Source organism: Genypterus blacodes, unplaced genomic scaffold (assembly GCF_046128005.1).
Source record: "Genypterus blacodes isolate CSIRO-AG114 ecotype Tasmania unplaced genomic scaffold, CSIRO-AGI_Gbla_v1 ptg000021l_1, whole genome shotgun sequence".
Lineage (NCBI taxonomy): Eukaryota > Metazoa > Chordata > Actinopteri > Ophidiiformes > Ophidiidae > Genypterus > Genypterus blacodes.
This window is the reverse complement of record NW_027466834.1, coordinates 10,327,631-10,352,068: the sequence shown is the minus strand read 5'-3', so window position 1 is coordinate 10,352,068 and position 24,438 is coordinate 10,327,631. Positions and strand designations below refer to the sequence as shown.

Below are 24,438 nucleotides of genomic sequence, written 5' to 3'. Positions count from 1 at the left end.
CCACACCTTTTTTTCCCACCCACTCTTTATTTGGGACCAGACTATGCTCTGGCGAGTGCTGGTTTCACTGTTTACTTCCGGCTGAGCTGGTCTGAAAATGTTCAACGCACAGATTCACCACCGCTGTTATGAACACACATGATGTCAGAAGAGATGTTACATTTTGTAATAAATATTGTTCACAAAGCCTTTGTTTGAAGCAGTCTGACTTATTTCAGCCATTTTAAGGTGTCCGACTCGAAACTCTCCAACATCACAGGGCCAGGGGTGGGCAAACTACGGCCCACGTGCCACATCCGGCCCGCTGCGGTTTTCAATACAGCCCGCCAAACATTTTTAGTTTATAATTGCGGACTTAACACATTTGTTTAGTATAAGTACTACAATATACAAGTATGAGGAAAATAAGAAAGTTCAAATCCCATGAAAACTAATTATACTACTACTTTTCAAAAGGCTTAACATGTCCTCACAGTCATCGCGGGTGAGGTGCGGCAAGGTGAAGAGGGAGCTGCTCTCTAACGTGCTGCCCATCACCCCCCCTTCTCCTGTGGCAGAGCTGGAGACTCGTCCTCCTTGCAGCTCTCCACTCCCTCCTTTTATTTATTTGTTTTATACTTCACCCTGTAGGCTGTTCCAATTGACTGAAGGGCGACCAGATCCAGAGATGACAAACACCTGCGCCTTAAACCTTTAAAAACCAGGATGATTGTCTTTGTTTTGTCCGAATAAGAGATGAGAGCATGAGCGGCTCAGGCTGAACTGACAGAAACAAATAATTTTATTTTAAAAATATTTCACTGCTGATACATACAATACACTCATCATACTCATTTATATTTGCATAAAGTATACTCTTAACATGATATTTAAAGATTTGATACATTATTGTCAGGTGGGGGGGTATCAACAAGGGGAACACTATTGTAGTGTGTAGAGTAAAAACATTAAAACAGAAAACAACTAGAACAGAGCCACTGTACATGTGGGAATTAATAAGTGCTAATGAGACCAAATTCAGGACCAACTGATAATTTCCTTTTCTGCAACAGAATTCAATTTTTTTTTTTTTTTTTGCCTTCTTCCAACTCAAACATAAACATAGTAGGCTGCTGATTTGTTGGGCTTATTTCAGTCAGGTGTTGCAGCTCAGTCTTATTATATCTGAGCTTCTCCATCTGCTTCAGTGTTCATTTTAGCAGGCCAATGCTAACTAGGGTCCAACCTTAGAGACCATGAGGAGCGCTTGATTTGCCTACTTTACAGACTACGTGTCAAGAGCAAAACTCGTATTCATATATTTCATTAAAATAAAACGGGGGTATACATTAAAGCTTGGTTCATGCTTCTTGTGAGCTCAATGTGTTTCAGATTCAGGCAGAAGGTTTGTCTGCAGCTAAGAATTGTTTCAATATTTTCTATTTAAAGAATGAATACAGATTGTTTTGTCTTATAATTTCACAAACTGACATATTTCAGCAAGTTTACTTCAGAAATTACTTGGAATTTGCTTTCGGGAACATTTTAGTGGAGGAACTTCCCCACAATTGCCATTTTAAAATACTTAAGTAAATTAAGTATATTTTTTAAACAAAAATATCCGGAAGGCCCTGAAGTTGGGCGGGAACCTTTGCTGCCTTGTGAGAACAAGCTTTCAAAATGAGTAAACAAAGGCCACATGCTTCCAACTGCACTTACCTTTAAACAGGCAGTAGGCCAAATGAGAGAGGAAAAAAAAAAAAAAAAAAACAAAAAAAAAAAAAACAAAACACTTTGCAATTTTAAACCTCTACCAGTCTGCCTGTCAGCGCCATGAGACACTGTGGAAGTTTCTACTCTGAGTTAAATACTTCTGCATACATTTTGAAGAGGCTTTGGTGTGAAATACCAACACGCTCATATCTATGATGACATCACCTTGACTGCACTCTGTGGCTTTCGTTTCTCCATGAAGCATGAACCAGACCGTCATGTTCCTCCACAGCAGCGTTCTGCGTGCCCACTTGCAAACCCTACTGTGGCAAAGGCTCAGTGGTTGAACGTTTCCTTCACATCCGTCTCCTTCCATATAGGCCACAAACTAAAACCATGCATACAAACTATAACAACCAACAGTCAGAAACTAAGCCTTGGCCAAAATAGGATTTGTAAATTTGCGTACAGACCTTTGACATTGAATCAACCTCATTTCTTCTGTTTGTTCTGATTTGTCTTTGTAACGTCTCTCAGAGCTTCACCGCAGAGGACGGCTGCATGATTCACTGCCAGCAACAGCAACACTTCCGGTTAATTCCTCTAGCCATGAAGTGTATCAGGTAGTATGAGTTATATTAGGTGTTAATATTCATGTTAATCAATTAATAGAAACAGCTTTTCAGTGGCTGATTCGAGGGGCCCAGTTGTCCTCGCATGCTTGTGAATTCAGGACTCTCCCGTACCGCCCAGGTGAGTTCAGAAGGAGTGCAGGTTTTGGGTGTCGGCTGGCTAAAACGCTCATTTAAGGGCCGCGTTTGTGTGACGTCCTGTTTTGGCTGAGAGGACGTTCCTGAACGTACAGTGAGAAGCTGAGAGGGTCGGCAGAAATCAAGGGCTCCCCCCACCAACATCTGAGTCCTGTGCTGGTGTCTGGGGTTCTGGCCTGACCCGACCCAGAGCCACCGTTGGACAGAGCTCAGTCACTAAAGCCTGCATGTTAGCACCGCAGTCCTGTTTCAAGTGTTCAACACACGGGATTTGAACCGCTTTTGCCTCCTGTTACTTCCCACTACTTTTTTTTCTTTTTGCTTCTAAAGTTTGCCAGGATGAAACTCCGGCATTCAATCCTTCACCCACAGAATGCAGTGAATGGAAAGGTGAAGTGAAGATGAAGAACTCCCTGATTTGCCACTTCCTGTCAGATTCAATACCTTGTTACTGTGGAGATTTTTCTTTTTTTTTTTAGAGTTTCGCTCTGTGCAAAGTGTAGGACTGAATTATTTCCATCAGTGACTCTGGTGCTAAGAGGGAATATCTTTGTCCGCTCCCCCGTTCCGGATCTCACAACGGCCAGGGCAGGTCGCTGAAGTCCACCGGTCCGCCCAGACCGGCGTCGGCCTCCAGCAGGGACATGATGACCGCCATAGCTGCCTCGTCGTTACTGGGGCTGCTGGAACCGGGTTCGTCCATGATGTCTATGCTCAGGTGGGAGTTATCACCTAGACAAGAGGACAGCGGGGGACATTTAGAGAGTTTAGTGAGAGACGGAAACAGGCTGAGGGTGGAGCCAGCGTTGGATCAGGAGGTAGAAACCAAAACAGAGAGAGGAAAATATTTGACTTTCTGCTTTGAATTGCCGGCCTCGTCTGTCCTGATAGCTTCACCTCTGCACCTTGTATCGTTGTCATTTCTGTGTGTGTGTGTGTGAGAGGAAGAGACTTACTCATGATGGACTGGTTAGAGTAGGGGTAGCCCACAGAGTCGGGTCCAGGGAGGATCCCTGTGCTGGGCAGATCAGGTGTCCCTCCGTTCTGGATCTACCAACACAAACACAGACCGTGTTCAGTCAGCGCATGCATGTCTCCAGTGTTCAGATCAGGGTTACAAAACTATACTATAGTTAATATCATAACTGTGTGTGTGTGTGTGTGTGTGTGTGTGTGTGTGTGTGTGTTACCTTCTTGCCCCCTGGGGAGCAGGTGTCGGGGGGCGGGGTGCTGGTGATGTTCAGAGGGCTTGACCCACAGCTGGAGGGAGAAGAGCCTCGAATCCTGAGAAAGAAACGACGGATGCTTAACATTGACGCACACGCTCGATTGAAGAGAATCTCTCTTTGAACTGAAACAACGTCTTCATCTTATCCTCACCTCTGGATCTCCATCACTTCCTCGGCGATCATGCGTCCGATCTTGCCGGCTCCCGCTCTCGTGCCGCCGGGGATTCCGGGCACCGTCTGTAGAGCTCGCCGCCCTCCACCTACCGAACCCACACAACACACAGCGGCACACTCAGGGACGTGTGGGAGCTTAACTCACACTGCACACTGAATTATTCACCACGCTGGGAGAAATGTGTTTTTCTCCCACAAAGAGCCGATGTGTTTATATTTCAGACTGGGTGACGTCTTACCCTCTGATGTGAGAGCGCTGTCCATACTCTGTGGAGAGGCGGCAGACTGAGGGTAGTCTGATCCCTCCATCATCGGACACCTGGAGACAGGGAATATAAATGAATTAGAATATTACACAAGAGGATACATTAGATTTTTCTCCTTCTTTGAAATAATTCCATTAGGTGTGTGTGTATCTGTACACTCTGGTACTTACGACACGACGGTGTTGGTGGAGACGATGTACTCCACCTCCTTGGTCCAGGGGTTCATGAAGCTGAACCATCGGCTCCTCAGCGTGATGAAGGAGCCGTCTTTGATCTTGAATTTGTAACAGTTGGTGGTGATCTTCTCCCTCATCTGGAGCACTGTGGGACCAGACGGGAACATGAGGTCACCGCAAATGTACACACAGCACGCCTCATCCACTCCGTCACTCAGATCTACTAAACGTTTGTAGGTACCTTGTCTGTGGCACTCTGCCAGGTGGCCGATGTCATCTTGGTGGAAATATTCGTAGAAGGAGGTTCCCAGCAGCTCCTGTGGCAGGTAGGCAAGGATGGCTGTGGCTCTGGAGAGGAAGAGAGAGATTGATTACAATTATTTAATATGCAATACTATGGAAACAAAATACAAATCCTGGCCTCCACACTTATTTCCACGAGCCTCACCTCTGGTCAACGAAGACAAATTTGCCGTCGATGGCGTGCCGGGAGACGTACTCGGTGGGCTTCACCCTGATGTCGGCCAGGCTGGGCTGGGGTACGATGTGGGGGTGCAGGCGGCCGATGGCCACCAGGCAGCTCAGGTTGCAGCCCTCGTTGTCGGGTTCGTTGTCCTCGTCCAGACCCATCTTGGTGGGCGGCCAGCTCTTTAGGTAGCCGGTGCTGTGGATGGTACAGAAGCTCTTACGGTCCGCTGTGATGAGGAGAGACGGGAAGTTTGGAGCTATTAATACGACACCGTGACAGCGCCGCATGCTGTGTGGACAACAGGAGAGGCTTCCGGTTCATTAAAGAGGAGGGTTGACATCTTACACAACCCACAGTCACATCTGATTGGCTGAGTCATACCTCATGCTGCCATGGAACAAGATTTACAAATCCACATCTAAGACTAGAAAATTCTACATAAAAGGGAAAGAAAAACCTGACAACTAAATGTAACACAACCCAACATAGACTAGAGTACAGCAAGGTTTCTCAAAGTGTGGACCGCGCCCCCTGGTGGGCCAAGAAGGTACTGTATGTGTCCTGCAGAGGTCATTTACAACAACAAAAAGTAATTTAAATTTTCAAGTTGGAAAATACCATAAAATGTGTATGATTAAAAATGTACATTTAGAAAAGAACCCAGGTCTAATAAAACAGGTCATGCCAGAGCTTGAACCTTCAATTCCATGACTTCCTCCTGCTTAATGCCGTATCATTTTAGTGTGTATGTAAACGTACTTAAAGAGCTCAGTGGAGTGTGAAGTTTGCCGTCACCACACCTGCTTGGTTATAGAAGCACTTTGGACTTTTTGGAGCCCTCCGGTGTTGTGTTATTTGTTTACAATGTTTCCATTTATGTTACCGTCAGGAAACTCAATACCCAGACAGCGGTGCTCTTTTGTTTTTGGTACAAAATGGGTTTTTATTCCCAGGGCTCTGTATGAATCTGGAACAATACCACTTCACAGTAAATTCCCTTCTCATCCTCCTTTTTCCTGCTCTTTCCACTATCTGCAATTCCTCAACTTCAGTCTAATCCCATTTATTTCACTAAAGAACTAAAAAATACCAGACCTAAACAGGCACAAGAACAGTCTGCCTTACTCTAATATATATATGTTAATGTGAAGAGAACATTTTTATACATTACAAAGTTCCATAGTGCTGCTTTAAATAAACCACACGTGTTCAAAAAACTGCCTTGGTTGTGTAATGGGAACGGTGCGGTGCCAAATGAGGTGTGATTCCTGATTCTGACAGGGATGTTGCACTAAAAAGAGAGGCGCCAGGATATCAGGCTGCTTGCTTTTATAAACAGTCATCTAAAATTCAAAAAGAAAAGTGCATGGGATGAAAGAAAGCCAGTGCCCAGTTTGCTCTAAAAGTTGAAAAATGAATGGATTCTTTACTCAATTACTCAATATTCTTTACTTTGTTACACAGCAATTAAGTCCTGGATGTGAGAGTTTGCCTAGGACGCCATCATGGCAGTGCTGTACCTTTCTTCTTGGAGCAGGTAGAAGGAAAGTCTTTGTCCTCCACTTTGACAGAGGGTCTGTTGCACTTCATCCTGCAGAAAAACGACCGCCTGGCCCCGGAACAGAGTCTCGACGGCCCAGGGGTGATATCTGTCTTTACTGGAAGACCAGCTGCAATGAAGAAATTACAATATTATCCTCAGTGTTTATTCATACTGAACAGAGAGCTCAGGGTGCGAGGATGAGCATCACTGTTTAACAGCATCCTCATTCTGACAAGTTCAAGTCTGTGTTTGCATTTGCTTACTTTTAGCGTCAATGAGCCTCTCTCGTGGCGCCGTGTCGGAAGAGGACAGTTGCTCTTTCACCTTGGCAATATCCTTAGGGTGAAGGTAGTCAAACAGACTCTGGCCAATCAGGTCATTCTGAAGACATGAGAGAAGGACAGAGAACGTTAGAGATGACTGAGCCATAAAACAAAGGACAAACGCATAACCACTATTTACTAAACAAAACAGTATCAGTGTACCTGACTGTAGTTGAGAATCTTGTAGACCGATTCAGAAACAAAGAGGATTTTGCCACGATCACACCCGACCACAAACAGGAAACCATCAGCAGCCTGCATTTAGAAAACAGAAAATGTCACAGTTTCAAGTCCGGTGTTTACAAATACACCCTACATGTACACAGCACCGCTCTAAGGGACACTTAACAGAACTGACACTTATTAAGCCATTACCTGATTAATCACCTACTGATAGAAGAGTAACTGACTTTTTTATTTTGTTACAATAACACTTTTGAACATAAATAACAGTAAAATTCAGATTAGTTTGCAGATGTCAACATGGTCAACATTGTTGTACGTGTGCCAAATGAAAGGCCGGATCAAATTGGTTTAGGAAAGAGAAATTAATCTCCAAATCGCATAGAATTTGGTTGTATGTCCAAATGGCACTGAGCGTCTGGACATCCTCTGCAATATTGTTCTTGGACTCTAGCAGCTTTGTATAGCTAACTAGAATTCGGCCCAGCAGTGGAAAAGGGCCATAACTTGGCTTCAAAGTGTGTATCTAAAGCAAACGGACAACAATGGCAGTTAATTTAAGGATTAAATTGAATTAAACAGAATAGACTGCACTAGAGATTGCTGCCAAAACAAATGATGCTGTCAAACTGCTCATCTAGATTGAATAATGCGTTGGAATATGACCATTAATTAATCAGGAGTGTTGCACTCACCCTTAGTATCAAGTGCTTCAGTTCATCATCTGAGAGGAAGGCAGGTTTATAGTTGGCCTCTGTGTAGGGATTGGCTGCACCTAAACAAAACAGTAAACAAATCACCCATTACATTTCTCTACACTAAAACAACTATTCACTCCAAAACCTTAAAAATTTAGAATTTGTATTCAGAAAGAACATTTATTTACTTGCATGTGCATCCTGGGCAAAGTATTAAGCTGCTATGAATTCTATGAACCCAGAATTTCCCATACCAAGATCGGACAATCCCATGTTAGTGAGCATTCTCTCTCATTATACTCCATGATACAGTCCCAACTACTTTTCTAAATAGTTTGACTGACAACAGTGATTTGTTTACTAGCTCATCCTCACCTCTGAGGGTCTTCATGTGCTGGACAGCCATTCGCAAGACAGTGAGCTTATCCAGTTTACGAGACATGGCATTGCAGGTGGGCACCAGAGACGCCAACTCGTCGATGAAACTGTTCATCTTGTCCCTCCGACGCTTCTCAATCTGGCTGTGGGCCTCTCTGTGGAGACGCAGAAGAATGGATAAGACATTAGTGGATTTAAAGTGTATCTATATCTGCAGAAACCTCACTTAGGCTACACTACCAGCTATTCATATAAGAGAGAGAGAGAGAGAGAGAGAGAGAGGGAGGGAGATTTTGTACCTGGCATTCTTTATCCGGCCTTGTTGGTCACTAGAAAGGAAAAAAATGAAGAAACATTATGGAGACAGTACTAAAGAGTTCTGCTTCTTCTCCTCCTCCTCCTCAGTTTCTAGCTCAACTCGTCAAGATTATGATTATTTACATTTCCATGACGTTTACAAGCCTAAAAATGTTTTGGAGAATGGGTATCACAAAATCACACAATTTCTAAAAAAAAACATTAACAAAATCCATTACTTTTCCAGTATTTTGTACGATAGAATCCCTTTAGACTTGCGGAAAATGAAAGATTCAGGTGAGTCACCATGGTTGTGATGGTTTCTTACCTTCCCAGTTTATCTTTGTCCGGGTCCATGTCACTAAACAATAAGAAAGAAGACTGTCAGCACTTCAGAGTATTATCGAATAATCAATACTTTCACCATCTGAGTTTATAGGGTTCAGTAGCTTTGTTTTGTTTTTTTGGTGTATTCATTATTTCAGGGTGGATAATCAATAATACCTTATAACTTTAGATATTTGTCTGTATTGCAATACATCAACCAATTGTATGAGTTATGCATGAACTTACTCAAAGGAGAAGCCATCGATTCTGCAAAGATAAAAACAAAGTCATTAATTTCTCACATAGTCATTGACAAGTGAATTGTTTATGGTGGCAAAAAAAAAAAAGCAGCACTGAAGGTTCAATAATATGGATTTAACAATTTAACAACACGGGACTGGCCGGACAGTCAGTTATTATATGAACCAATGAATCCTACAGACTGGATAACTTTGCCCCTCCCCTCCCCTCCCCTCCCTTCCTGTCCTGGGCTCCTTACTGGTAGTCTGTGGTGCTGCCCTTCCTCTTGCGGGTGTAGTCCATGCCAGGTGTGCTGATGGAGCTGGAGATGAGGTCGGTGGAGCCGGGGGACATGAAGTCAGTCATTGTAGACGAGATGTCCATCCTTTGGTCTGCCATCAGGTCATCTGCGGGGAAAAGAACAAACTGTTCTTTCGGGCCCTTTTTTTCTTTTTAAAAAGGAGTTGACTTGTGGAATAACGCACGCTGCCATTGGGTGGGACTCACGGTTTTTGTGACGATCGAGAATATCTTTTTAACCCCACCGAAGACCTACAACATTACTTTTCATGCCAATAGATACTACAGTCTGCTGCTCTGTTGTTTGATTGAAACTCCCACAGTACAGTGTGTACAGAATGTCCTTCAGAATAAAACTAGGAGTGGTATAGCCCCTATTATTCAATGATTAACCTTCAAAATAAAACTACCAAAACACTGTACTGTCGTGGCGGTGGTTGTGTTGTTACGTTGCACAAAAAGACAATAGCGCCTGATTCATGGATAAGTGCAGACACCTCTCCGTTTGGGGGAAAGTCTTCATTCGTAACTCTCCTGAGAGGTTCTACATTCTGTACTGCAGATCCAGCACACCAATGATAACAAGGGGAGGGAAAGAGTAAATCATTTTGGACATGATATGAAAGAATACAGATGGAAGAAAGATACTGCCAAGATCAAAACTCTGACATCATAAGGTCATACTCACCACAGATGTTCATCACAGCGTCTGTGTTGAAATCATCTCCTTCCATCCAATCTTAAGCCCACTACTGTAAACAGAAGAGATAGAACTATTACTACTAAACCAAGTACCAGTCAGTATTGGTAAAGGTGGTGCCATCTTATCACTCTGCAACATCACACAAATATCTACAGACTGGAAGAAAACAGAGAAGAGGCCTAACAGAGGAAAGCCAAACCTAGCATGCATACACACACACACACACAAACAATGGTTGCCTAGACACACGGACCAAACCATCACAGCATCTAGGTCATGGGTGAACAGGAAGAAACTACTATCTCTGTACCTCCACACACAGAAACACACACTAGCTGTAACACATCCTAAACTGAATATAACCCATTTTTTTTGTCTGGCAACATTTCCAAGAATGCTGACAATTATTCAAGACTTAAGCTTAGCTCATATAAAGCAGTACTTTATCTGATCAGTGGTTAGAACTGATGCCTCAGAGCCAGAAGGTCGTGGGTTCAAAGCCCCATTCCAGCCTTGGACCTTCCTATTCCTTTTGTTCCAGGTTAGATATGTGCTGAAATAAGCGTTCTGCTAGTCCTAAACAGTTTAATCTCCTTCTTACTCTTCCTCTGCCAATTTTCAGTCAATTTGATTGCGTGGTATTTTGTCTGGTGCAGCACTTAAAGTGGCTAGACAGAGACAAAATCAGACATTTCCCCCAAACAGTGAAGAGAGGTTTGTTAAGTGCAGATCTAGGATCAATGCAACAGTATCATCAGGTACTGAACAAACCTGAATCCACAGGAACCCGGGGATACAGTGTGTTTTTCTGTAATTGTCAAAATCAGTTGGCGCTCTCTCTTAATGAGCATAAGGGCACAGCAGATTTTCCTTTTCAGCCCACTTGTTCTCACAGAGAGCCAAACTGGAGCAGTGCGGTAGATGAGATCAAAAGGCCTTGCTTGGTTCAGATTTACCGCTCTGAAATATGAGTGGGAGTGGGAACAGACTGTGCTCGGAGGACAGAGCTGTTTCAGTTACCTGGATAGTTCAACTGGAGCAGGCCTCCTTGACTGGCCTGGTATGGTCACGATTGCCGGTGTTCTCTGTTTCGGGTCTGGTCTCTGTCTGTCTGTTTGGATTTGGTCTGACCTAGTTTCATCCGGTTCAATGTGATCCCCCCCTTCGGTATGATTTGATCTTTAAGAGAACACACAGATACACAACAGATCACACAGTGCAAATGATAGCATTTGATTAAAAACAAAACAACGCCGTTACATTTGCCCTTTTCCTATTCTTGCACAAATGAAAGCATAACTCGACTGAATATGACGAGACTCTTAAGGCCTGTGGACACCAAGAACCACCAACCACAGCAAGTGCTAAAGATAATGGCTTTCGCTAAGGCAGAGTTCCATAACATTTATTACATTAAATTTGACTTTTCAGGAGGGTTTCGATGTTTCAATCCATATTTCCTGTCATGTGGGAATAAGAATATTATGGCTGAAGCCTGAGCCAACACCTGTAGTAATGAGAACATTTGCGTGTTTAGAAACCAACTTGACAAGTTATCATATAATTAAGATTCTCTCAATAAAGACATGATCAGCTGTTCCATGGTCTCTGCTGTTAAGTCACACTGGTGATCTAAGCCCCTTCATTGTGATTGGCCGGTGGCTAGCTGCAGCTGACATAGGTGTGATTTTTGCCAAACGTCAGTGGCAGAATAGGGAAAAATACAGCGGGTATTGAACACGTCACCATTTTTCCCAGTAAAAATATTTACTGAGAATTACTTGGATTACTCGGGTTGCTACCAACATCTGGTGAACATTTCATGTCAATAGCACCTTTACAAATATAGTAACTGAGAAAAATAGTGACGTGTTCAATATCTATTTTACCCGCTGTACATGCATCAGCTTTCCCGTGCCGGTGGGTTTGGCGGCAGGGCCACGGTCAGGCAGTCACTGACATGAATAGAGCTTGCTACTGTGAGAAGTCCACACGTCAGAGTTCCTTCTGAGTATTACGTCTCTATCCAGGTCATTCAAAACTGCAGCACCATTATTACCCCTCCTCTTCAAAATCTGTGTTAAAGGAATAACGACCTTGCAGCCTATTGAGGCACCTAAAAAACATTCTCCTTTGCAGTCATCAATGGTTCAATCTAGGAGTGCAGACAAGACTGACAAGACAACACTTGAATGGCATAGGAAAAGCACACAGATTTACTGCCTTGCCTAAATAAAGAAAACACTAGACTAGAGATGTTAAGTTGAGCTGCTATGTTGCTGATCAGCCACCTTTCTGTCACATCAATGAATGGGAAAATGAGGACCGATTCTTCTACTGACTGCATTTACAACATACCAAATAACAAACCACAAAGATCAATAACAGAAATATAAAGTGAGACAGGGGTTAAGGAAGGCACTGTGTGCTTTCAGAAAATTAAGAAAATGATAGCAGTTTAGAAGCCGATATACAACCCCAATTAATTATTGTAAGGTGATGTGAAAAACACATTTTGTAGGTCATCAACATGCTTAATCTGCACAGCATTCTCTCTGGGTGGGAGAAGTGACAACAACATGCGAGCTGGAGACGCATTGTTGAGGAGGCAGGCAGCGCAGCAGTGTACTGGGTCACAAAGCCCTTGGTGAGCCTCTTTACTGGGACAAAGCTCTGGGCTAGGAGGGGAATGGGGAGGAAAAACTACTGTGTCACGAAATGAACACTGAAAGAAACTCGTGCTGGGGAAGAAAGTGGGTCAGTCAGTCTCTATGGTCAGCTAGCCTCAATTTCCATCCACCACCTACTTCTACTCTGTCAGTGAGTCAGCAAGCCATCTAGCTTCATTTCCCTCCTTTATACTCGACGCCAACTCGGTAGGGAAGCAGCCAGCAAACGCCTGCTCATGAACCACTGAACCACTGAACCACTGAACCACTGACGCAGGCAGCTGGCCGCTGATTCACTATTCACTCAAACAAGCCAATCAGAATGACATCATTTGGATACCAACATGGATACCAACATAAAGGATGGCATCTACGCCCGACAGATTTGATCACGTAGTGCTATTTAATGTTAATTGTGTGAGTTGGCCTGACTACAAAATGAAAACAAATGACTGTAATCTAGTGAATGGGATTATTGAATGCTGTCTGATTGTTTATGGTGTCAAAAGGACAGAGGTTTGTGTTGTGTCATGCTTTTAACTCAGTTATGAATATATGAAGTGCAAGTAAAAATCAGTTCAACAAGATTAATATTTACCTGTGTGTGTGTGACCTGTGTGTGTGTGACCTGTGTGTGAAGGTTGAGAACACCATGTTGGAGTGGCTCTGCAATTAGCATAACTGCTACCAGAGGCCACAAGTGTATGAAGAATAAAAAACTGTGAAGTATTTTCGTATTACACCAGAAATTAAACCAGAAATGTAATAATTGCTTCTACAAACTTTACCACTGGTGCTATTAAACTGTGGGTGCTCTTCCAGGGTATTAATGAGGTATTAAGGAGCTGCAGGTAACTTCAACAAGATTCCAATTTAGTTCAGAAACTATATTTTTTACTATATCTTATAAAATTCAGGACGTGCTTGCAAATGCACAGCTGTCAGAAGCTCTGACGTCACCCAATACACTCGTACACATACTACTGTCCACCACAGGGACTCTTAAGTCTCACTCTGAGTCTGTTGTCACATGACTCCTGGTCTATCAACCATCATCAAATCCTATGAAAGATCACCAGTGATGCTATTTACCATTGCATATATTTATCTTAACTGCACACAACATTTAACAATATATGTCAACAACAATTCAGTCAATGTGTTCTTATTTGTGTTTGTTATATATACAGTGGTGTTTTCACAGCATTACTCTGTGACTGCAAACAGAATGACAATAAATACATTGATGCCATTATGGTAAGAAACATAATGATGATGATTATGCACAGCTTGGCATCTCACCTTTATAAGGAAGTGGGTAATTTACAGCTGTCAAACAAATGAACTGCGCTTATCACAACAGCACTGGGTTCACAACAAAGCACTGCTCTCAAAAATGCTTTTGTAACAGCAACCTATCAACAATGATTAGCACTCCTAATGAGGAAGAAACCTTTCTATAGCAACACTCATCAGTCCAAGTCTGAAGTTCATGGCAGATGGCTTCTTGTGTGTAAAGGTTCCTGATAATACTGCTGCAGGTAAAATTAAAGGACAGTAAGACACCACTACTCCACCTGTTAAGAGGAAAGCAGCTGTGTAAATAAAGCTGTTGTCGAAGGAGAGTCAATGAATACATTATTCTAACAAGATGTCAACAGACGTCACAGTTGCCCAGATTTTCCTAGTTACCATTACGCCTTCTAGACACACATGGGGGTGGTTGATTTAATTGAAATTTGCATCTTAAAATCACGGCAGTCTGATTACCATTAGTCATGATCTCGCAACACATGTCAACTAAAATTATTCCATTAAGAAAGGAATTGTTAACCACTTGTAGCGGGGGGAATCAACATTCGTATTTCACAGATTCGTATTCCAGAAGTGAATTGCAACTATATGACATAAACCTGCTGATCCAAAGCGCGAACATTCCTCATGGAGTCTGCGGCTCCTTGCACCTATTATACAACAACAACTGGGGGCTTATGGTGACAGGCAGAGAGCCCCAAAGCAGCGACGTCTACGTAGAGACACTGACATGCTTGTTTTAACCCTATTCAATTACCAAAAACGACATAGATAAGATGTGGATGATGTCTCCTATCACAGGTCGAACAGATAAACAAACGGTAGCTTCCGAGTGGATGCTGTCGAAGAAACCAACCGAGGCCTGTTTACATTGCTAGCCTATTAGCATTTGGTTAGCATCGTTCACTTATCCGTACGTTATGAAAACATTTAGCGAGACTGTCCGCTGGTACTCACCGAAAACAGGCGCTGTCTTTGGGGCTCGGGTATTTTCGAACCTTGCCTGACAACAACCCGTGGGCGAATTCTCTACCTTTATACGCCGCGTTGTTTAATATTAGCATACATCAGGACTTTGCAGGCTAGCTAGTGTACCTTCTCCTGCTCTAGAAAACCACACTGACATGACCACAAAGATCGACGGTAAAACCATCACGCACAAGCCGCACGAACTCCAACCGAGGTGCAAAAACAACAGTCTGTGTGCTTGTTTCCATTTTGTACTTACCAAATATCCGCAAAGATTAATGTATCCATTTAAAGCCACGGGGTAAAATGTAATAGCGACCCATAGAATTGTGACATAAACGCTTTTCAATCGGTGACCCAGTTTCTATTCATCGTCATGCCTGTCGGACCACTAACCTAGTTTTCCAACCAATGGCTGTTGTGGAACCACCATGGGCGCCCCTCTAGCCAATCAGAAAACAGTTCAGGCAGGCAACTAGTGACGGACGTGAAGTTTAACCAATCGACGTCGGGGAAGAACGGAATGCAGACGCGCGTCATGTGTGTGCGTGTGAACACGGGCAACAGGAGCAGGCTTGGCTTTAACAAGTTGGCCTTTTGCCTAATACCTAGCATTTAAGGTTGATTTATGTCGCCCATCTGGTCTATTGACTTACTGTGATGCATATCGGCAATGTTTAAGACTTTAATTCTTACTTGATATAACTGAGCACGTAGGTTGTTAGTGTCATGGCTGATGTCATGGCAAAAATCATATTTCTCCTCTGTAAGAAGGCATCTGACTTTGCTGTGACTGATTGTGACCATAAAGCTGTATCTAGTACACCATGTAATACTAATCAGGTTCTTCAATCTTTAAGGGTGTCAGTGTGGCATTGTGTCACTGTAACCTGACTTGGCAATAAAGCTCTTCTGATTCTGATTCTGATTTATTTAAAACATTTTCTTACTGCCCAAATTACACTATCCAGTCCAGAACCGTATTTATGTATATTGCACCTTATTTTGTATACATTTTTCTTTTACATAGATCTTACTTTATGTTACAAAAACTCACTGCCACTTATTCTGTGTTGTTATCTTTTATCTTATTGTATTATTTCTTATTGTATTATTATTATCTTATTGTTGTCATTCTTTTGCGTTGTGCTGTGACCCAGTCTCTCCTCATAAGCATTTCATTGTATTATGAACCCTGTGTGAACTATACATATGACAAATAAAACGAAAGTTGAACTTGAAACTTGAACTTTATCTACGTTGTGTATCAAACCGCTTCTTCGTTCGCTGCTCTGTCTGGAAAACGCTATAAGAGAATCCTACTTCATGATGCGCTGAATTAAAAAGTCCTAAAACTGAATTGTTATTAATGCATCGTAATGTGTTAATAAAATGATGTTTCCAAAATTTTCAGTTACTACATTTCAAATAAACTTTATATTCAGTGAAAATACATATAGAAATTACAATTAAAAAGATGTATAGTCTTTGGTTTTAGAAAGGCCTTGTCAAAATGCATCGATGTCACGTTGCAAGTCATTTTTAAATTTGTCAAGTCGAGTCTCAGGTCAATACATTTATGACTGCATTTCAAATCCACACCCCTGTCCACTTCAGATCTATGCAAAATGTGATATATGTTTTATTTGAGGTAACACCAAGAGGTCAGGTTACAAGCATATTCACCGGAGAGACTGCTGAAATGATTCAGTAACAGCTAAAACAATTAAAGAAACACAAACTAAAATGTAACCTAATTGGTGGAGAATACCAGTCAATGAGGTGATGACATTTAAGAGCAGAGGCAGAAATTGATGTCACAGCACTGCGTGTAATATGAGGCACGTCCTGACGATGATTTATGGCGATATCACGAGCAGAAACCCGCTCATCAGGCCTGACTCCAATCTTCAAACATTTCCTCTGAGCAATGTTCTCATTTTAAATGTCATCTTTCTTGACAGATAATTGCATGCTTGGGGTATATACATTGGCAAATGCCTCATTAAAGTCCAAAGACAAAATGAAGCATAGTTGTGTTAAATAAAAAGCATTATCAAGGAGTGGTAGAGAAACTAATGTTAAATTTACACAATTACACACAAAACATAAACACAAACACAAAGCCTTGAGACAGCCTCAGACTCCGCCTTCCTGTTTCCGCTAAGCATACCGTATCATTTCCGGCTGCCAGCTGTTTCAACGAAAGCTCTGAGGCTGCTCTGAACTTTCTCAATTCTACAATAATTTAAGTTAATTTTGGACCTCCTTTAGTGATAATGGTACTTGTAATAAATGTAGTTTATTTGTAGCGCTGGAGGTGAGGCGTAGCGAGTTTGACGTGCGGCTCCGCACCAAATCTCAAATCAGTAGCTCTGATAGTTAGCCAGCCTAGCAGATATATCTCCTACTACTCCCCCGGTAGATGCCAAGCAGCTGGGAAACAATGGCGGCTGGGTGACCGTCTGAAGGAAGCACAGACCTAAGCAGAAACCCACGGCCCACCAACCGCTTAACGTCTCCAACAGACACCAGATTACGCCAATCGGAAGTCACTCAAATAAATGTAAAGCCGGAGTGTACTAGGTTTATCAAACAATGTCGGACTCCGTAGTTTTCTCTTGGCCCCTCCCCAATCTGACCAGTGATGTCATATAGCCGCATGTCATCATGGTGGTGGAGGTGGTGTCCATTACAACAGATACCCACCCAAATACGTGTAGGAGCTGTGTCTGTCCCCCGACCAACTATCTCAATTGAATCAGCCGCAAACAGAAGAGATAGTTAAACATGAAAACCTAATAAAAATGAATACAACTTATGCAATAGCACAACATTAGTCTAACTGAAACGTGGCTGACTCATGATGTTTACGTCATCTTAAATGAATCCACTGCCCACAGTCATATTAATAGTCACATTCCTCCTGAGACGCAGCCATTTTTAATTCAGGCATATATGGTGCTGCATTCAACACCATATCAATGACTCTTATTCTGATTTTAGTCCATCCCGATTGATAATCTTGTTGATAGCAATGCAGGGTCACTGCAAATGACTCTTGACTCCATTGCCAATTTAAAAAAGAAGATAATTAAACAAAAGAAGTCAGTGTGGTACAATACTCAAACATGCAAACAAAACACAGAAATTAGTATGGGCATCAGTGTTATGTTTTGTTGTTATGCACCTGAAGTATCAAGGAAAATCTAATCTGACTTGCTTTTTCCTTTGCATAAACACAGGTTTCACCGGTAACACACACACACACACACACATGCACGCACAATCGTGATTACAGATGCATCTCAATAAATTCGAATATCGTGGAAAAGTTAATTTATTTCTGTAATTTCAAGCCTTAATTTGTTTTAGTTTTGATGATAACGGTTTACAGCTCATGAAAACTCCCAAATTCAGTATCTCAGAAAATTATTATATAGTGAAAAAGTTCAATATTGTAGCCTCATGGTGTCACACTCTAATCAGCTCATAATCAAATCACCTGTGAAGGTTTCCCGAGCCTTTAAAATGTCTCTCAATCTGGTTCAGTAGACGACACAATCATGAGGAAGATACCAGATCTAATTTATTGAGATGCACCTGTAGTTTAACGAGGAACAAGAGGAACACTTGATAGTGTCGCTAGATGGCAGTATGGAGTCGTCTTAAATCGAGCGGTGTTCCGTTCGGAATGTGAGCGTTCTGGATAACAAAGATATCATTTTGCGTTCATTTAATATTTCAGCAAAGTTGTAAATAAGAATGGGGGTATTTAGAGGTTATATTTATATTATGGGTATAAGACGCCGACTGCTGGTATGTCAAAACATAAACAAAATATTAATTGTTTGCTTGGTGTGACGTCACCATTTCAATTCTTCCCGTATTTGTACTATAAGATACTGTATATGACAAACATATTGTACTGAAACCAGTAATGGATTAACAGACAATTTGAATTATTTCCTCATACTTCAAGGAGGTTCTACATCTCAATGATAATGATGTATTTAGTATTATGATATATAATTATCCTACATTCATTTCAGCATCCTCATCGGCATTCTGTGCATTTGATGTTTAAAATGTCAGCAAGTGATACATCTATTCAGAATGTATATGGTACAAAGCAATTATATGATTAGTAAGCCTTTTTAATAAAAACAACTGATGAATGCACTGTCCAGGTGAATGGAAACGCATGAAATTCACCCTACTATGTGAAGTTTTTTTTATCTGGAACACGCAACAAGAGGAAGATGAGGCTTTCCGAAGAGACAGTGAACGCACCACGGCTATCACAAGGCAGGTGATTGGCGCTGCAGAGCAAAGCGCATAGACGGAGAGACGACGCTCACCTCAACAGCGCGGTGTGTGTTCGTGTGTGAGAGGAAGAGAAGTGTGGGTGTGTGTGTGTTTGTGTGTGTGTGTATGTATGTGTGTGTTTGTTTGTGTGTGTGTTTCCTAACTCAATGAAAGGACGTGGAGCAGAGAGGATTCAGAGGAGTCCGACACTGTAAGTCTGCTGTGACGGCCTGTTTCTCTAATGACAAATTTGAGGTTTGTGTTTTACTGCAGGAAACTCATTTAGTTACTGAAGTAATTACCACGAGTATTATGATACAGCAGGGAACATATAAAGTTCACTTATAAGATACTGTTTTGTGCAACAACAAGTCTGACGGGTATAGGCTGCTTGTTTGTTTTTTTGAGTGTGGAGATTTTTGTTTTGTTGTTTTACATTTTTTTTTTTACCTTAATGAGACGGAACCACGAATTTTAGTTTGGCAAGATCTTGTGGACATTTCATTATCTTTGTGTGTGTGTGTGTGTGTGTTGAGTTAAGCAAATGGATCACATGGCATAGTTTCTTCAAAATAAAGCTTTGTTTATATTTTTTTATAGGTATTCTTTTAATTCTTTGCCCAAGTAAAACATTAGAATATTCTCATTGATTATAAACTCCAGTGGTTTTATTTGTGACAATGTGTATACTACTTGTGTATGAATTATTTCTTATATTTGGAAAGTAATTAATAGATTCTTAAAAGGCTTCCACAATTTGCTTGAGATATAAAGCTTCTGTCTTGTGACTTGCCTGTCTTGTCTTGGAGATTGACATGGGACTTGAGACTCTGATAGTTGTTCAATCTTTGGGTCTTGATGATTCTATTCTTTTAAACTGCTCAGGTTTAAGTGGAAAGTTTAAACTCTGATCTCTGGATACCTTTAATCTTAGAATGGAGGTGGTTTTACTAAAAGAGGTTGCACTTCTTTTTTAGTTGAGTATTAGTTATTATTTTTAATGAAACATTTGGAGATCGTTTATATAGGCAGGGGGGCAGGGAAAGAAAAGAGAAAAACATGACATGACAATATAACCCTGGAGTTTCCTGTGACAATTTGCATCTCTCATTTTTAATATAATCCCCAGATAAACGAATAAACTTGAAGTCAGATGAAATTCTTTAACATCTACAGAATCCAAGGCCCCATTTGCACCTTGCATTAACAGCAATCTGTTATCTGCTTACTGATATCACATGTTAATCCAAGGTGTAAATGCTTGCAGAGGTCATTGTGTTCTGAATGCTACTGTTGTGTCTATTTACCACTTCAGTGATGGCTGAAAATAGTCATTACAATATAATAGCAAACTACTTGAACAACAAACTCATACTACTAAGTATCAGCTCAATTTCAATACAGACCCTTGGTACGTACATGAGGAAACTCAAAAGTCTTCCTCCCTTCGTATTACACTCCTGCCATACTTATGTGATTCATTGTGCTCAAGCCTAGATGTTTTGTTTTTCCCAAAACCTTGTTTAGCAGCAGACCTGGAGATGTAGCCATAGCTACTGGGGACAGGATGTGATGAACACTTTGCAACAGGCACACATACTACGGGACAATACAGCAGATTTTTCTGGTGATGTTTTGCTACATTTCATTAAACAAGCATTCTGCTCTCAAGCACAATAATATGTTTACATAAGCACAAGATTCATAAGTCATCTTTCTGCCTCTGCTTGCTCCTAATTCTAAAGATATTTTGATGGGATTAGTAGCTCGCTGCACCTGAAAGGCGGACATTGACAGTAAGAATAATCCATTTTATTTGTTAAGTAATATTGTTTATATACTGTATATTGTGTGTGTATATTAGAAATGGTTGAAGATCCATAGAGCAAGGAGGACGGAAGGGCCCGCCAAATGGGTTCCGATCACAATACATGCAGCATCCAGATTCTAAAAAAAAGGCGTTATCGGGCCCCTAAAAACAACAGTCGTAATTAATCTATAGGGACAGAGTTTACCACCTATGTTATCGGCTTACAAATCAACTTACATTTTGAATCTAGAGTAAATATAGTACGTTTAATTTGTAGTTATGTTGTAGAAGTCTGGTGTAGAAGGCACATACTGCCGGCCAGAAAATACTTGTACTTTTATTATTACGCTAGTGTTTCCCTGCTCGCTCAGTTGTGTCCTGTCAGCATGGAACTATTAAATGATGTTTAGTTGCACTGCCACATGCTGTGTAATTGCAGATCATCAATTTCTCAGCCTGACTGAGAGAGGGAAGAAGGGGGAGAGACAGAGAGAGAGAAAGGCAGGGAGAGAGAACAAAAAAAAGAGAGAGATGATATGCAGATGGCAGAATATCAAGGCTGATGTGTGACTCCCCTCTGCCAAAGCATCTGCTGCATCTAATGCTAAGATAGCGTCCAATTGCACACATGCAGTTTGAGAGAGCTAAAGGAGATTAATGCCACTGAATACAGCAGGCCGGTGCCTCTTTATATTGCAAATCTCATTTTGAAAGGGATAGACTTGAAAGGCATCATAGCCACTGAATTAATGAAGTCTGCTTTGGTGCTACTTGGGTGCCACTGGAAACAGCAGCTGCCGTAGACACTAATTTATTAGCAATGCATCATTACCTCCACCAAGGAGGTTGTGTTTTTGTTTGTGTTTGTTTGTTTGACTGTTTGCAGGATATTTCAAAAAGTTATTGATGGATTAGTGGGCAGGTGGGACTTGATCCAAGGGGGAGGGAGGGGCGGGGGTCTGTTCACTTTTGGTTCTGGTCAGTGTGATTGTGGCACTGTAATAACTAAGCCCACAAAAGTCTCATCTTAGTTTTTGATATTCACTACCACTTTGCTAGAATTGGCTGTTGAGTAGGCGTGGCTCATCCTTTAAAATGTCTATCTTATTAATAGTTAAATTACTACTTTGGCAGGGGTATGTGCTCCCTGTCCGTCTTCTAGTTTAGGCACACAAACATGCACACATTCATACACACTCAATCCGAAAATGGTGGCACTCATCACTGTGATCAAAGCCGGTTGCTGACTTCCTCTGCAAAAAATAGGTTTAGGTGATTGCTGTGTCATCGGAACTCCTGGTGCTAATCACGCCACCACTGCAGCTCTGTGGAGATAATCCACTGATCCCTGATTGCAAAGAGAGACGCAGAAGAGGAAAGCAAGCAAGATGAACGAAAGAAAGAGGAGGAAAAGCGCCAAAGGGTAGAGAGGAGGAAGACAGTCAGGCAGTTAATCTACAAGGAGTAAGAAGAAGAGGAAGAAAAGAGAGGGAGAGAGAAGAATCAGTGCAGTTTATTGAAGGTTTTTAGATGGTTTGCTGAAAAGGGAGGGGAGAGAGGAACAGGGAAGAACTGAGGGTGAATTTGGGGAAAATGAGTTTAGCAGAGAAAAGATACAGTATAAAAATCATCAAACAGATCCATTCAATTATGTTACATGTTGATTTTAACATGTTACAGAAGACCAATCATAATGACCCTTGAGAGCAGTTTATGACCTAGGGGTTTATCTTAGTGGATGCATTTCTACTCTACTTCTACTATATTACAATAAGACTATGAAAATCATGGAGACATGCTCCCTTTAAAGCTTCATGCTACCAAAGTCGAATTAGTTGTGTAAATTGGTAAATTGGTTTAATATGCACAGTTAGTCATGTTCACAGACACCAGTTGGAAGAGAAAATCAGGATGTATTAGTGTAGGCAAACAGAAGATGGATGGATGAGGGAAGATTTGTATTTGAAATGTAAGTGTTTGCTTGAGAGATGAGACTAAAAGCAGTGTGGACCTCAAACTGCAGATCTGTCCCTGAATGTATCCACAGGGACAGAAGCATGCTGTAATAATTATTCTTCAGATGTCTCATCCCTAGTTGTGATCAGACATCTGTGAATAGGACATCAGTGGTAGATACAGTATCTTGCAAAACCTCAAAGAGAGTTTCACTCATCCACTGTATGTACTATGTGTGGGGGATTTGGGAGCGGAAGAAGGGAGGACAGAGTGAATGAATGGCTAATAGAGGTGAAGAAGAACAGGAAAACAAGACCTCTGTCTTCTCTGGGAAACAGTGAGCGATTGTTAGAATGTGGGCTGATGTAGCACTATAGTAGTAAAGCCAGAACATCAGCAGATATCGCTGTTAATGTCTCCTTTTCCTAAAAGGAAACTTGTTTCAATGTGTTTCATAGTTTTATGCTTTGTAGGTTCATTAGAGTTTACCGGCCTGCCAGACATTTCTATCGGCCGTTACACCATCATGAGCTTTCGACGGCTGACTTATTTAACAACAAGATTAAATTATGGAAGTTGCACCAATATTCACAGTATATGCTTTATATACAGGTTTAACAAAAAATGTAATTAATGTTGTCATGCTTTATGCTTTTTAGATGCATACGTACTTATAAATACACACACAATTCTGTGCCTAAAGGTGCCTGTGAGTGGTGCTGTAGTTTAATCTGTGTCTGTGAGACTTCAGAAACCTTGACAGAGAACAGTCCAGCCAGAGGTGAGAGGAGGTGAGGGTGAAATGGAGGAATGAAATGAGACAGGAGAAGTGAAGAAGAAGGAAAGGGAAAGCTTGGGTGGACAGGTTGACCCAAATAAAAAAGTGCTAATAGATATTCTATGTATGAAAAAAAAATGGTAAAATGTTTACACTCTTTTTATTATAGAAATATCTAAGTGTGTAGTTTTGAAAATTTACAAAAACAATCTGTAAGACATCAAATACCAGAGGGAAAATCAGCACCGCACATCAACTAACTGTCCCAAAAAAATGGAATGGCATGCACTACCTTTGCCATCAACAGGTCGATCGCGATTAACATACCGGGCTTCGCAATCGACGTATTGGGCATCTGTCTTTCTCAAGCCAGAGTCTGGAGTTCATATAGGGGCAATTTCAGGTCTCTAACCGTGTGTGTGTCTCTATGTGTATGACTCACCATGCTTCTTAGTGACATTTAGCTAAAAGCACACACACACACATGCACACACACTTGTAATATAATCCTGTAATGCGATCTGTCAGTGTTCTGGTCTAGATGGCTTGTGAGCAGGTCGTGGTTCTGACTCAGTGTAACCTTATTCTTGGCCAACCTACATTACATTTTGCTCTACTTTACATGCTTGGTTATCATACCTTAAGAAGTTTCCAGTTAAGTGGCTAATGCGGTGTGTGTAGGGATCCAGGTTGACTGCAAGGCGACAAGGCTAAGGTCCATGTGCTCCATTTGAATTAGCTGGCTGAGGAAATGCTTCATGGCTGCCGTAGGTTTACTCCCCCAGGGCTGCAGCAAGAGAGCAAGTACGTATCTTTCACCTGTACCTCAGTTGATACTTGGGCATGCAGAGTTTGATCATAGTTTT

The 24,438-nt window shown here is 41.6% G+C and overlaps 2 protein-coding genes across 6 annotated transcripts in view; one reads left to right on the top strand and one right to left on the bottom strand.

Annotated features, from left to right (window-relative positions):
• Nucleotides 1–758: 758 nt before the first annotated feature.
• On the bottom strand, nucleotides 759–15,114 carry bmal1a (basic helix-loop-helix ARNT like 1a). Its single transcript, XM_076142187.1, has 20 exons — nucleotides 14,980–15,114; nucleotides 10,789–10,947; nucleotides 9,754–9,817; nucleotides 9,025–9,172; nucleotides 8,772–8,792; nucleotides 8,527–8,559; nucleotides 8,201–8,230; nucleotides 7,899–8,056; nucleotides 7,521–7,600; nucleotides 6,805–6,897; nucleotides 6,583–6,700; nucleotides 6,297–6,446; nucleotides 4,756–5,002; nucleotides 4,549–4,655; nucleotides 4,302–4,452; nucleotides 4,105–4,184; nucleotides 3,843–3,951; nucleotides 3,653–3,746; nucleotides 3,419–3,512; nucleotides 759–3,194 (listed from the first exon to the last, which is right to left on the bottom strand). Exons 3-20 carry the CDS (start codon nucleotides 9,797–9,799, stop codon nucleotides 3,037–3,039), a joined length of 1,917 nt encoding a protein of 638 aa, XP_075998302.1. The 5' UTR covers nucleotides 9,800–9,817; nucleotides 10,789–10,947; nucleotides 14,980–15,114; the 3' UTR covers nucleotides 759–3,036.
• Nucleotides 15,115–19,061: 3,947 nt separating this feature from the next.
• ppfibp2b (PPFIA binding protein 2b) overlaps nucleotides 19,062–24,438 on the top strand; it is a 42,544-nt gene continuing 37,167 nt past the window's right edge. For 4 of the 5 annotated variants that reach the window (XM_076141985.1, XM_076141984.1, XM_076141983.1 and 1 more), the window contains exon 1: nucleotides 19,062–19,239. In XM_076141985.1, the coding sequence (XP_075998100.1) occupies nucleotides 19,196–19,239 (44 nt within the window). In that variant the 5' untranslated portion in view covers nucleotides 19,062–19,195. Of the gene's footprint in view, nucleotides 19,284–24,438 lie in introns of all 5 variants that reach the window. The other variant, XM_076141982.1, reaches the window with a different exon arrangement.